Source organism: Hyperolius riggenbachi, chromosome 5, assembly GCF_040937935.1.
Source record: "Hyperolius riggenbachi isolate aHypRig1 chromosome 5, aHypRig1.pri, whole genome shotgun sequence".
Taxonomy (NCBI): Eukaryota; Metazoa; Chordata; class Amphibia; order Anura; family Hyperoliidae; genus Hyperolius; species Hyperolius riggenbachi.
Genome location: NC_090650.1, coordinates 27,745,234 through 27,760,721, shown reverse-complemented (window position 1 = coordinate 27,760,721; position 15,488 = coordinate 27,745,234). Strand labels below are relative to the sequence as shown.

The 15,488-nt window shown below is 47.6% G+C and overlaps 1 protein-coding gene across 2 annotated transcripts in view; it reads left to right on the top strand.

The window, feature by feature from the left end:
• Positions 1 to 15,488, top strand: part of AGAP3 (ArfGAP with GTPase domain, ankyrin repeat and PH domain 3) — a 179,265-nt gene that overhangs the window by 60,964 nt on the left and 102,813 nt on the right. Inside the window, exon 1 of one of the 2 annotated variants that reach the window (XM_068235246.1) lies at positions 2,265 to 3,211. The exons of the other annotated variant lie outside the window; for it this stretch is intronic. Within the exon in view, the coding sequence (XP_068091347.1) occupies positions 2,386 to 3,211 (826 nt within the window). The 5' untranslated portion in view covers positions 2,265 to 2,385. Of the gene's footprint in view, positions 1 to 2,264; positions 3,212 to 15,488 lie in introns of those variants that run through there. 2 annotated transcript variants of the gene reach the window in all.

Sequence of the window (15,488 nt, the reverse complement as noted above, 5' to 3'; positions counted from 1 at the left end):
GCGCTTTTCAAAGCGCCAGGGTAATGAAAGTCTTTGGGCCCGTTCTCATTTGGGCAATTTGCGCTAATTGCCGCAAACCGCCCAAAAACGCTAAGCGCAAACGCGTAGCCTGCACCATTTTCAGGCGATTTCCCGGCAATCGCGTTTTAGTGCTATAGAAGCGTAAAACGCGATCGCTAAAAAATAGCCAGGTGTGAATGGTGATTTTTTTTTTGCCTTAATCCCCAAAAAACGCCAGAGCAAAATGCTAGCAAAATCGCTAGCGTTTTGCGATCAGCAAGTGTGAATGGATCCCCATGTCACTGACTGTCCTCAGAGGAGCATCTAATCTCACCTTAGCGTCCATTGTTGGTGGGTTCACACATCCTTTGATTGCACAACCATGCAACCGAATGAGAGCACTCATAACCACAAGCGTGTCAGTGGTTGACACACGGTCTGGTTACTGCCTGGTAAGAACCCCACTGCATGCAGAGCCCAGGGCCAGGTACCGCCGGCTCGGATGCAATGCAGTGGTAGCCACAAGTGCAGGACGCACCCTGCAGCATAAACTGGAGCGGCACTGACCGTAAAGTGCGCTGCTTTCAGCTGTTTGTGTAAAAGAGCCCTCAAGCAGATGGGCATAGGTAGGGCACAGATACTAATTATTTAGAATTCATGCAAATTTTATATCCATTTTATGCAAATTTGTGTAGTTGGAACTGGTCCAATCAAATGTAGCAGCTGATAATTTTAGTTGGCCCAATTAGCCACTGCATAGGTTTTCATAAAATTAGCATCAATCAATACCAATATTAACATCTCATTACCCTTTTCAAGGCAGGTTCACATTAACCCCGCAGGGTGTTTTCCAGACTTATCAGTGCCTGTATTCTTGTCATCGGTCGCTGTCGTTATCAAGCATCCATATTTAGGACACACTTATATGGCTCATCAGGATAACTGCCCCAGAATGAGCAGCAGATAAGATACTGTGACACCACTAGCTGCATGCTTGTTACAGGGCTGTGACTGCTTTGGGTGCCGCCATAGACAGTAATGTTATTACGGCTGTAGCGGTGCTGGCGAGAATTTTACTGAAAACACTAGGTATTTGTGTTTTTTCAGGTTGGAGTGAGTATAGGAGGTCTCCCAAGGCATATTTCTGTTTTGCATTGCATTTTAGTAAGAGGGCTTTTTGGTACTTTTTAGCCCCTTACACACTCCTAGAAGTTGTTAAAGATCCGACAGGACAGATCCTTGACGATGCCTGAGCAATATCAATCGACGGTTGATGTACGCAAAAACGATCGTGGGCTGAAACAGTCGTTATTAGTTATTGCATGTGTGCACTTACCTTTACGGGCACATAACCTACAGCTCTGAAAGACCGGTGAAGGAAATAGGCTGTCACTGTGCAGCAGTGAGGGGTTGAAAAAATTCTCCTAACCATAGGGTTAGGCGTAAGGTAGGTAGTTTGTGCAGGGTGGGGGGGGGGGGGGGGGGTTAGGTGCCAGGTAGGTAGTTTGTGGAAGGAGGGTTTAAGGTTAGGCGTCAGGTAGGTAGTTTGTTCAGGGTGGGGGGTTGGGTTAGGCGTCAGGTAGGTAGTTTGTGGAAGGAGGGTTTAGGGTTAGACGTCAGGTAGGAAGTTTGTGTGTGTGTGTGGGGGAGGGATAGTTTAGGGCTAAGCCTGACGTCGGGTTGGAGGGTTCTATGTGAGCGTAAGGTTAAGTTTAGATAGCGTAAAATCTCTGTATTAAATACCGATATTTTACTATTGGGATTACTGGGTGCTCAATTTTTCATGTGCCTTTTTTTCGATCTATGCGGCAGAGGCGGCCCATGGGAAAATGAATGCATCATATTATGGCGGCTGCTGCATGAGAAGTACCTGTCTTCACTCTAGGGTGTGAGATTTGTTGCCTGTTGCACTGTGCAGAGTTACTTTTTAGCTGCCCCCCTCCCCTCCTCTCTGTTAGTCCTGCACATCACACTTGGCTGATTGTCACTGTGTTCTTACACGTAACAATTTTCCTCCATATTGACCGTGTGATGGAGGTCATCAGTGCAGGCACGTGTCTCCTTTAGAAGCGACAACAGGGCCTCTTTGCAGAGTGTATTTTTCCGCAGAGTATTTTTGGAGTGTTTCATTATTCTGCATCTTTTTGGCCTCTCCCTGCTCAGCTTGTTATTGTCATACGTGTTAGGACATGCTAGGAGCAGGCTGGAGAGGCCGTGATTTCTCTCGAGGTGTGTCTCCACTCCCTGACTTGTGTCACTTCTCAGCCTTGCACATCTTCTCTGCCGTCCTCAGAAGCTCTCTGGTCATCAGAAAGGTCCAGCCAGGGGGGGAATGACCTTGACCCGGCAGCCCTGCGATGCCTCTTGCTCTTGAACGCGTGCACAATGAGAACGTACAGAAGCGTGGAGCTGAGGCATGCCTGTCCTCTGGAGAGCATGGAATCTTCTGTTCAACCAGTGAAGAATGCCTCCGAGACTTCAGCCAACCGGGCCGTGCAGGCAGCTATTCACGCGGCCAAACAACAGAAGAGGAGGCCCAAGAGCCTCTGCTCTGTAGGGAATGGAGTCGCCAGCCCCAAGGCCGATGCAAACCCAAATTCGCTTGGAGGACTTTTGGACTTTTTGAAACAGAAGTCTGGCCGGAAGTGTGAAGCGCAGGGATCCTCGCTGGCGCAGGAGTATCAGAAGTTTAACGGGACTGGTTCATCCCGACCTCTAAGCATGAGCGTCCTGGATATAAACCGTCTGAGCGGAGCGCAGGGGACGGCCTTCTCTAGACGCGAGTTCAGCCGCAGCTCCGGGTTTTTACGCGGCACGTCTATGTTCAGTAGTCAGCGCTGGAACGTGTTTGGCAATAAGACCCCGGAACAGAAGAAGAACCTGTCAACCCTACGCAAGAGCTTCAGCTTCAGACTGCGACGTGCGTCCGAGGCCAGGAGGGAAAGCGAGCCCGCCGCGGACAGGTTACGAAGCCGCAGCGATGGTGACTCTTGTTCGCTGCACACAGCGTGCTCCCGAAAGGATCTCCTGACTGCTGAGCCTCCTCTGTCTGAAAATAAAGAACACCGGAATAGTCTTTGGCGGCTACTCACCAGTCCTTTCCGCAAGAAGGAGTACGCCACTGGCGAGAGCGGGCCACGGGGCCAATGCTGCAGCGGGACAGAGCCGGTTCTGGTGGCTGTATCCTGCACAGAAAACAGAGGGCTTCCAGGTAAGTTGGGGGGTAAGGGGGCTGCCTTCTGCACTAAAGTGTTTTATTATTAGGGTTGGTTTACTCTGGCTGGAAAACATTTCAGAAGATAAGTGAGGGTGCCTATACATCACTCAATTTTGCGGACCGATGGACCTTTCGATCTGATAATTGTATCGAATTGGAGGAGAATCGATACCGCAACATGGGCAAAATTGGTCAAAAGGATCTATAGTTAGTGTTGGAAAAATCTTGGTTGCAAGGGCTCTATTGGATTCGTGGCAGTGATGTCATTCGATATCGCAATGACTGACGGACCTCGCCAGTCCCCCCTCCCCCAAGTGTATATGTGTGACATTTTCCCCCTCCATTCCCTGCCCCGTGCTTGAAAGTGCAAATCTTGGCCTCCTCCGATGTTCAGTGTCATTGTGAGCGCCTGTACCATGTGACACTGGTGCATTTAGTGACATCAATACAGACGAGCCTTCAACTCTGCACACATGCATGGGGGGGACACAAATACACATGGGTGATGGCACCAGGACGATTTCATGCTGGGAATTATTAGAAATCGCTGTGCAGTGTGTGGGTAGGCAATAGATCCCTCTCTCTGATTCGATCAGATATGGATCTTTCTAATGGTCGATCTGGTAGCACATCGAATGATGTATGGCCCCCTTAATTCTGCAAACCTAGCCTGGATTTCTTATAAATGATTTGCTATTAGGTGGCAAACATCTGCAACCCCCACCTCAGCTATATCAGAAGAGCATGATAGGTACATTGCCCATTGTGCAGGTGCACCACTTCCTGTCAGAATATACTGGTGTTTATGTCACGTTCTTGTTGTGATAGCTGCATGCGGCTGCAATAGCACGAAGTCTAGCTTACCAACATTTTACCAATCATCACTACATCCTGATATGACTCAGGTGAGAGCCGCAAACCTTCTAATCTAACAACAAATACTTTATATAACACTAGCAAACCTAAGCCCGTTTAAAAATGGGCGCTAGGTCTGTGTTTCTTGCCGTGCCTGCACCTCCCTCCGCTGTCCGCACACCCGGCCGCCCGCTCATACGCCGCCCGCTCGGCTCCCTGGCCCCGTCCCCGTCCTCCTGTCTCTGTGTAGCTGGGTCTGTGCTGCGCACATGCGCAGTAGCAAACGGCACGGAACCAGCTACACAGAGACAGCACACGCAGGGACACAGGGGTTTTATTATAGAGGATATCCTAACTTTTTGAGACCAGAGAGGGATGTACCTGCCCACACACTGCACAGCGTTTTCCAATAGATTTTAGCATGAAATCTATTGAAAATCACCATAAAAAGCTGCCGGGCCACCCCCCAAGTGCTTGTGTGTGTCCCCCACTTCAATGGCAAATGTTTAAGAGAACCCGAGGCGGATTTTTTAAATCTGAATAGGACACAGAGGCATGTTCTGTGCACAATGACATGCCTCGGTGTCCTTGTACTGCCGGCGCCTCCAGCCCCCCTCCCTCCCTGGGCTCTGCTTTTCCTCTTGCAAAATAGCGCCAGGCTAGCGACAATCTGCTTGACGCTTAGCCTGCTATTTACCTCATTTCTCAATCAGCTTCTCTTCCCCCGCCTGTGTCCCCTCATTGCCCGACTCCTTAAGCTTCCTCTAATCGGAAGCTAAGGCTTGCTTCCTTGGTCGCAGATTTTCTTCCGATTGGTGGAAGCTTACGGAGGCCTCGGGTTCTCTTTAAAGCTCACCTGTCACACCAGTGCAAATCCTCGCCTGTGGTGACTGGTGTGTTTTTAAAATCGTCACCCCGAGCACCTGTGACACCGGTACAAGTAATGACGTCCGTACATGATCCGGTGTCACTTGGTACAGGTGCTTGCGGAGACCATTCCAAAGAACACCGGAGAAGGGAGGGGATTTGGAATGACAGGTGCTCACCTGTCATGCTGGCATGAACCTCACATCCTCCAGTTTCTCTTTGAATTGTTGCTGCAACTGCTTCAGCGCTCACCATGGGCCTGTGGGGGTTTGTTGGGACATGGGTGGACATCAGTTGTCAGGAAATTGAACACCATTACTGCCGTGCACCTGATCGAGCCCTAGTTGCGGAGATTTGCCGTCATGCCGATCGATCCTTTTGACCGACTTTAGCAAAAAAAAAAAATAGATTGAAACGATGAATCGAGCGGCCAGGTTGCAGCATCGATATATCTGACAAATTACTGGATACCGATGCCGAAAATCCAGCAATATATGGACATATTTATGTTTTCCGATCTTAGCAAAAGCCCAGCATCTCCTGTAATCACAGTGAGAATTCGCAAATGACAGCCTCAATGCAAACAGACAGTTGCTGGTCCTCCATGCAGACAGGGTGGCCTTGTGTACAGACATGTGCAGGAAGAGAACTCGACCTGTCTTGTACACAACCGGGATTTCTTCAAGTTCTCAATGAGAAAAGTGAACTCGTATGACCACATAAAAGTGGGTATTCTAATAAAGTTTGTCTCTGGGTCACAAACCTGAGACCGTATTGCTGAGTTAGGGGCATACACACGCACAATGGTTGTCAGCTGAAAGATTCAGGACTCGATCCTGAAGTGACAGTTCAGGTACAAGCACTGTACAAATGCCTTGCAAAGCTTCTGCTTCTATGGGGAAGTGAAAACGGCCGCACCACAATAGACAGTGTGGCTTCCGGTAGGTAAAATGGTAACAGTGCACCATGGGGTCGCTGTTGTTTTAAGATCCAATGTTCTGGAACTTTAAAGGAAAACTGAAGTAAGAAGAATATGGATGCTGCCATATTTATTTCCTGTTAAAGTTAACCTCCAGACTAAAAATCTACTCAGCAGCACTGAAAAGGCTTGGTGTTTCTTTAACAGTTTTGCAGCATCAGAACTTTGTTTTTCTTACCCAAGCCTCATTTTTAGCTGCACAGAAGAAAACTGCCCGGGCATTTTTCCCTTGATGCTGTGCAAAGCATGATGGGATTTCTGTTTTTGTTTTTTTTTAATTTTGAATTTGAGATTTAAAGCCTAGGTCGCAGCTGGGAGAGGTGATCAGGACACAGAACAGTTGGAACTGTGTCTCATGCTCCCTGTCACCTCATTTCAAACAAAAAGATGGCTTCCCTCATGATAAATGTGGCTGCTCCCATGAAATCACAAACATTTGCCTGTTATTTTAAAACAGGGTGGGTAAGAGATTATATTACCTATCTATTTTAATTAACAAAACTACTGTAACTTAATAGCAGTATGTTTGTTTAGGCTGAAGTTCCCCTTTAAACAATACCAGTTGCCTGGCAGCCCTGCTGGTCTGTTTAGCTGCAGTAGTGTCTGAATAACACCAGAAACAAGCATGCAGCTAATCTTGTCAGATCAGACAATAATGTCAAATAACACCCGATCTGCTCCATGCTTGTTCAGGGCCTATGGTTAAAAGTATTAGAGGCAGAGGATGAGCAGGACTGCCAGGCAACTGGTATTGCTTAAAGAGGAACTCCACGGAAAATAATGTAATAAAAAAAAAGTACTTCATTTTTACAATAATTATGTATAAATGATTTAGTCAGTGTTTGCCCATTGTAAAATCTTTTAAATCCCTGATTTATATTCTGACATTTATTACATGGTGACATTTTTACTGTTGGTAGGTGATGTAGCTGCTGCATGTTTTTTTGGCAGTTGGAAACAGCTGTAAACAGCTATTTCCCACAATGCAGCAAGGTTCACACACAGGAAACTGCCAAGAGTACGTACTCAGAATTTCTTTGTTTGGAGGGGTTTCGCCACAATATCAGCCACACAGCGCCCCCATATGGTCTGTTTGTGAAAAGGAATAGATTTCTCATGTAAAAGGGGGTATTAGCTACTTATTGGGATAAAGTTCAATTATTGGTCGGAGTTTCTCTTTAAAAGGAAATAAATATGGCAGCTTCCATATCCCTCTTGCTTCAGTTGTCCTTTAAACAAACTCGGCAGAGTATAGTATAGCATGTCTACGCAGCTGTGGTGTCCTTTCACTTCTTGTCAGACCGCCTTTTTTTTTAATTGTTGCCTTATATTGGAGTGAATCACAGGAATGGGCAAAGGGACTCCGAGCACCTCTCATGGGTATGCCTTTAAGACTCCGACCAGTACTGCAAAGTACTTAAACATGCATACCTTTCTGTAGCTTGTGCTTTCCTCGTTCATTTGATGCATGAATCGCTGTTCTACACCAAATAGTTTTCATTCGATTTCAATTTAAAAATCACGGCTGCCATCTTGGCTATGCTATAACTTCCGGGTCACCCCTGTCTTCTCTGTTAGAGAAGTGCATCACTGAATGAAGCAGGAAGAGAAAGTGACACGCATGGCCATTGCAAGAGGCTCCTCCAGAGGGGTCATAGCACGACTTTGTTGGAAGTCGTCTGGCTTAAAAGCATGCCCATGAGAGGTGCTCGGAGTCCCTTTAAAGCTCTGTACACGTGTGACCAGCATCGTTAAAAAAAAAGAAAAGAAAAAAAAAAAAGCAATCCCGACAGTTAGCAGTGTACAAACGGTATCTGGGCACCAGAAAGTGCGTAACTAGCCACGCAGATTTATTTATTACAGACCACAACATCTTTAGTCCTGTCAGGTGCAGCTCTGAGTAATGTTTGTTTCTGAGAATTCCAAAATTGGTAGAAAATATACTTGGTTTCCCAGAAAGCTCTGGGAGGAGAATTCTGTGTATCTAATTAGCCTAGGTCAAGCATCACTGGGAGGGACAGGGTTACAGTACAATATGCAGCTATATATAGCTATAGGAAGACATACATTCGAAATGGCTGCAGGCAAATTTCGGTGCAGGGTGAAGCCAAAAGTCTGCTCACCCTGTTGCAGGCAAACTCCTGCTGTTCCCTCTCCGAGTTGTCGCAACTGGGGATGGGGGGGGGGGGGGGGGGGAGAGATACATTATTTGGGCACCGGCAGACAAATTACCTTTTTTTTTTTTTTTTAATTATTATTGTTACTTTAAGCTTTGACTATCGTCAACACCAAAACGAGTCACAAATAATCAAAATAATTCTCATTACAGCCTATAGCAGCACGCAAATGACCGGTAGTGGGTATCCTGAATAACTGACTGCATTCTACTATATGTCATTTAAAGAGAAACTGTGACCAAGAATTTAACTTCATCCCAATCAGTAGCTGACACCTCCTTTCCCATGAGAAATCGTTTCCTTTTCACAGACGGACCATCAGGGGGCGCTGTATGGCTGATATTGTGGTGAAACCCCTCCCACAGGAAACTCTGAGGACCATCAGTTTTCTGTCTGTGAACCTTATTACATTGTGGGAAATAGCTGTTTACAATTGCCAAAAAAGCAAGCAGCAGCTTTTTCCAGTGACATCACCTGCCAGCAGTAAAAATGTCGCCATGTGATAAATGTCAGAATGTAAATCAGGGATTTAAAAGATTTTACAATGGGCAAACACTGACTATATCATTTATACATAATTATTGTAAGAATGAAGCACTTTTTTATTACATTATTTTCACTGGAGTTCCTCTTTAAGTGCCTCTTTAACACTCAAGATGGTCAATAATATGACTCTAATTTATTTTGACTTGTATACAGTTTCAATTATTGGCTCAGTTGGATCTTAAAGTGAACCCAAGGTGAGGGTGATGTGGAGGCTGATATATTTATTTCCTTTTAAGCAATACCAGTTACCTGGCTGTCCTGCTGATCCTTTGCCTCTAATACTTTTAGGCTAATTTCACACCAGGACGTTGCGTTAGAGGGGGCGTTAAGGTCGCATAACGTCCCCCTAACTCAACGCCTGGTGGTGCTGGATCTGGACGTCAGAGTGAGCCGCGTTGTGCAGCTCACTCTGGCGTCAGTGATGCCGTGATGCGCACTCTTGTGCGCATGCGGCATCACGTGGTCCCGCCGGGCCAATCGCCGCACAGAGCGACTGCTCCAGGAAGTAAACACTGCACGTCATAACGTGCTGTGCATATTAATTAGCCATGTGCCTGGCCGCTCTCCGCTCCTCCCCAACATTACTGAGCATGTGCAAGCAGTCTAACGCGGCTCAGCCGCGTCCAAAGTACTGCATGCAGTACGTTGTCTTGTGACGCAGCGTTACAATGTAACGCAACTTCCGCACTGTGAACAGCCCCATTGATTTTTCATTACTGTGCGGTGGGCTGCGTTACAGGCTGCTCTAACGTGCGCCTGTAACGTCCCACTGTGAAACCAGCCTTAGCCATAGCCCCTGAACAAGCATGCAGCAGATCAGGTGTTTCTGACATTATTGTCAGATCTGATAAGATTAGCTGCATGTGGAGACAAAAGGAGAAAAACGAGAGCCCCAATCGTGTATTACCGTTATTTCAACAACTTGGTTCAAAGGAAGAAATGTTACTTACAAGTATGGGTTGCCGAGTCTAGGCAACCACTTTTCTTGCTTGCGGGGTCTAATCCCCCCCCCCCCCATCTGTGACTAATCACAGGATGTAATTTGATTTCTCCCCTGTGTCACCTGACTGTCACAGCAGATAAGCTCATTTGAAAGCACAGGATGTTAACAATATGTGTTTCCAAGAAAGCAGGAAATAGACTGCAGAGTTATTGCAGGATTTGCATCAGCTGTAACAAAGACATGTTTTTGGTTTAAAATTTAATATGTTGTTGCTTATCTTTTAGAGCAGAGAGGTAGTTCCGAGTTCAGGTCCCCTTTAAAATCGCATATAAACTCATATTTATCTAACGCAGGTTGAAAAGGCCGGAAATCGGCCCATAGACTTTAGAAGCTGAGAGGAGATTTCCATGTTTCAGATCAGTAATGCAGACATGTTATCCTCCTGTAAGATGAGGACATGGGCAGACAGCAAAGCCAGCAACACCTCCCCCGGCGTCTCACCTTGCTAAGAAGCTGACAAAATCGCTACATTAAAGCAAACCTATAAACAGACTCTCTGCTTTGAGGAACGTTCTCACTGCTGTAAATCAGGTTTGGAGGGGGGAAAGGGGTGGGACTTTTACCATGCAAAGCAGAAGCTGATTGGTTAGTGATGATGAACAGATTACTCATCTACACATGCCTGGGCAATGTAAACTAATAGTAAAATACGACCAAACTGCAATAACAAAAAAGTTGTATAGCTCTGAGAAGTGCGAAGAAAGATAACAGTGCGATGATCTGGAAACCATGTATAATCTGTAGTTACTATGTTAATATAGCAGCAGCCGCACTAGTGAAGTATCACGGTCATGTTACTTCACAGCAGCAGCCGGTATTTAAAGCAGCGTGCGTTGCTAGGGAAGGCACGCAATGCTGCAAGGAGCGAGCGTAGTGTGCATAGCGCCTTTAATTGTTTTTAACGAGTGCTGAATCAAGCTGCTGGTCTAAAAAATAGACCCCTTTTTTAGAGGTGGTGCGATAGTTGGTGGGAACATGGATATTTCCTTCACCTGCTCTGCACATCAGTTGCGCTAAAGGCTCCTCGCAACACATTCCGTGTAAAGCAGTCCTTAACCACTTAAATACCAGCGGTCTCTGCCCCCTTAAGGACCAGAGACCGCTGGTACAGGAACGGAGGAATCCCGACGGAATACCGACTTATCACCGCACATACCCGCCACAACCGCCGTCACCGCTGCACGTCGGGAATTTGGGCCACACACTCTGCCGTCTCTATGACGGCAGATGTGTAAAGGTGTACAGAGGCGCCGAAAGGATAAAAATATATAAAAAGTTTAAAATTGTTCTGGTTGCGGTGGTGGACCAATCAACCATAAACAGACAACAAAGCTGTCGATTTTCAAAACATATATACAGTTTATTCAATTGCTCCCAGTGGAGAGTCGCAACGCGTTTCGCGGGCAAGGACCCGCTTCTTCAGGCAATAAAGGGCAGGAGCAATACACAGCGAGTAGTCTAGACCAGTGTTTCTCAACATTTTATTGGTATGTACCCCTTTTAAAACCCTGTACTCACCAAGTACCCCCTAGCATAGTAAACATTATCACATGTACCCCTTGACAAATAGATATTTAATCATAGTACATGATAATTGGTTCTAAACTATTTCCAAGCATTTACTATTGCTTTTAATTAGCTAAAATACTAATTTGGTGTTGTTTAAATAAGATTTATCATTTTCTAAAACTCTAAATTTGTTCATCTTGGTTAAGTATATCAAGTCCGAGTACCCCCTGCAACCATCAGGAGTACCCCCTGGGGTATGCGTACCACACGTTGAGAACCTAGGGTCTAGACGATGCTTGGCACCTCTGTGACAGAGGTGCCAAGCATCGTCTAGACTACTCGCTGTGTATTGCTCCTGCCCTTTATTGCCTGAAGAAGCGGGTCCTTGCCCGCGAAACGCGTTGCGACTCTCCACTGGGAGCAATTGAATAAACTGTATATATGTTTTGAAAATCGACAGCTTTGTTGTCTGTTTATGGTTGATTGGTCCACCACCGCAACCAGAACAATTTTAAACTTTATATATATTTTTATCCTTTCGGCGCCTCTGTACACCTTTACACATCCAGAAGTCCACCCTTGGTGGAAGGGTGATCTACCCTACACATTCCCTCTATCCACGGAGAGCGACGTCTTAATCCTGAGTGGGGACAGGCTTGTTCTCCCCACCTGCCTGAACAGTGGTTGCTTTGGAGGCAACCCTGGTTTGTGAGTATATTACTTGCATTTCATAATACATCCCACCCCCTATTAATACATACTACACTATATTGGGCTCTCGGTCTTCTATCTTTTATGACGGCAAAGTTCCTGTGAGCCGGTCAGGAGCCGCTTTCATTGGCTGCTGACCCTGTCTATCAATGTAGGCCATTGGGAGTTGCTTACATTGATAGACAGGGCCAGGAGCCAATAAAATCGGCTCCTGACCCGCTCACATGACTCTGCCGTCAGAGACAGGCAGAGCAAGTGAGCTGCGGCGGGAGACGGCGGGGATTAAGCAGCGAGATCGACGGGAGCAATGGAAACGGCGGATGCTAATTGAAATCTACGCCCTGCCAGCCAGGTGACCACCAAAACAGCGTAGATTTCAATTAGCTCGGTCCTTAAAGGGACACTGTAGGGGGTCGGGGGAAAATGAGTTGAACTTACCCGGGGCTTCTAATGGTCCCCCACAGACATCCTGTGCCCGCGCAGCCACTCACCGATGCTCTGGCACGGCCTCCGGTTCACTTCTGGAATTTCAGACTTTAAAGTCTGAAAACTACTGCGCCTGCGTTGCCGTGTCCTTGCTCCTGCTGATGGCACCAGGAGCATACTGCGCAGGCCCAGTATGGTCTGCGACTACACAGTACGCTCCTGGTGACATCAGCGGGAGCGAGGACACGGCAACGCAGGCACAGGGGTTTTCTGACTTTAAAGTCTGAAATTCCAGAAGTGAACCGGAGGCGGGGCCGGAGCATCGGTGAGTGGCTGCGCGGGAACAGGTCAGATACGTACCCAAGGAGAGGGAAGGCTGTGGGTCCTATAGAGCCTTCCCTCTCCAGGTGCCCTCCGTGCAGCGCTTCCTTTGCCATTCGATTCCCCCCTGCCGCAGGGGACTTCGGGAGCCGAGTCCTCCTGAAGACAGGTGGCTCCACACTGCGCACGCGCAATTACGCGATAGTATTGAGCGGCCAGTCAATGGGAACACTTGGGCTCCCGAAGACTTCCTGAAGCCTCCCTTCGTCGGCGTAGACAGCTGGATTTGACCAAATTGGTGAATACTGCTACGGGGAGCCAGCGCTGGAATGGGCATCGGGAGAGGGAGGGCTCTATAGGACCCAGAGCCTGCCCTCTCCTTAGGTAAGCATCTGACTTTTTTTTTTTTTAAAGCCGACAGTTCCCATTTACTTTAAGGTACCCATACACTGGTCGATTTCTGCCATCGATATACGGCCGATTCAACTGCTCTGATCCAATCAGCTAGAAATCTATGCAGCAGGCAGCATGATCGATCCATTTCTGTCGGACATCGATCAATTTAGTTGATTTATCTGTACGGAAAATCAAGGTCGATCAGCTGCTGGCAGAAGATCGATGGCCCATAGGGTTGCATTGGATCGAATAATGCATTTCGATGGATTTTCAATAGATTTCATACTGAAATCTATTGGAAATCTGTTCCTAGTGTGTGGCACATATCAGATAGATTCCTGTCAGATTCGACCTGACAAGAATCTATCCGATGATCGAATCTGCTACAAATCTATAAAGCATGTAGCCATACACTGGTTGATTTGCCATCAGATTCGACCAACAGATAGATCCCTCTCTGATCGAATCTGATCAGAGAGGGATCGTATGGCTGCCTTTACTGCAAACAGATTGTGAACCGATTTCAGCATGAAACCGATTACACTCTGTTGTGGTGTGGGGCTGCTGCCACCGCTCCCCTCCCCCGCCGCATACATTACCTGCTCCGCCGGCGTGACTGCCCCAGGTCACCGATGCTCCGTCTCCGCTCTGGTCTCCAGGTCCGGCATGCTTTACTTCTTCCTGCCCGGCAGGAAGTTTAAACAGTAGAGCGCCCTCTACTGTTTAAACTTCCTGCCGGGCAGGAGGAACTGAAGCATGCCGGAGACCAGAGCGGAGACGGAGCAGCGGTGACCGGGGGCAGTCGCGCCGGCGGAGCAGGTAATGTATTGCCGCTCTATTGCGTCGGTCGTCGGGCACTCGAACGCCGCTAGCGACGCGCTCCCTGCCCGCGGGCGATTGATGGTAATTTTCCGCACAGAGCGATCGACGGGATCGGACGAAATGGATCGAAATTCGGCGTGTAGCGCGAACCATTGGCAGCAGATTCGATCCCAGTGATCGAATCTGCTGTCGAAACGGCTGCAAATCGGGCCAGTGTATGGCTAGCTTAAGTGTATGGCCACCTTTAGATGGTTAATTTAGTCACCTAATAAACATATTTCTTTTGTGTTGTGGTGCAGAGTAATTAGAAAGGTGAGATATGCTAGACTAACATGCCCCGCCCCCTCTCAGTGACCTCACTCCTTGCAGGTGTCATCGCTAATTTTAGCAGTGACACAGTTGGGAATCCCAAGTGATGCCTGGCCTGTAGTTCTGCCTTATCAGCACTTAGAATGCTTGGAGAAAAGGCGGGGGAGGAATGATCGAGTGGGGCCAGAACGCAGCGTTCTGAAGCAAACAATAGGGCTTTATACCCAGGGCTGGTGCCTCCATATGTGGCAAAGTAGGCAAACGCCCCAGGGCCCCAACATCCATAGGGGCCACCAAGTGTCTGCCACCACCCCACTAAATTCTCTCCCTCCCCCGGCAGCGTTACAGAGGCTGTGGCGACCACGGCTGGGGAGGTTTACAAAAAATTCATCCGACTCCTCAGTTTATGAAAGCACCGATTCTGGGTACCCAAAAATGGCTCCAACTCCTCGACTCCGACTTCTTAGTCTAATACCTACCAGGGCTGTGGATTTGGTACAAAAAACATTTGACTCCGACTCCTCAGTTTATAAAACCCCCGACTCCAGGTACCCAAAATTACTCCGACTCCACAGCTCTAGTGGCGACAGACACATACTCGCCCCCTATAAGTACCAGGCATTGCACGTCTGTTTGCCTTCTCTTTAGTGTTGCTGCTCTGCACTTCCTGCTTTTCTGTTTGGGCTCTAGTGTCAGGCAGAAGTCAGGCAAGCCTTCCAGGTCCTGGAACTCGGAGGAGGTGTCTGCCTGTCATTCCTGCCTCCGTATCGTAACGGTGGGTCTTTAGGGGCACCTCTGACTTCTATACTGGGGGGGGATGGTGGTGGGTGCCAGGGAAGCCCCCAGGTTACTTGTGTCCAGAGGCCCTACTGTAGCTAGAACCGCCTTGTTTATACCATTGCCAAAACCAGGTCCTCTGTCGAGGTAGCAGGTAAGCAGACAACAGTACAGCTGCTTTCTTCTGTGCTGGGGAAGTTGGCCCTGTCTGGACAAGCTGCTCTGTAGTGCAGGGAAAGCCTAATGGCAGCAGCATGGGAATTTAGTGAGTTGCTGATAGTGCTGAGTTGATACAAATGTATGCAGCTTCAAAATGGACAGGTTGAGTTTAAGTCTTTTGAAACAATTGATGGCTGAGCTACCGAGAAGGGTCAAAGGCTGCTGTACACACACAAGACTCTCGGACAAGTTTTATCTAACGTGTGTACGGGGCTTAAAGGAAACCTACCGGTAATATGTTCTTAAATTGTGTAGTTACACCAGGCAAGGGCAAACTGGGCCCTCCAGCTGTTACGGAACTACAAGTGCCACAATGCATTTGCCTTTATGTGTCATGACTGTGGCTGTCAGACT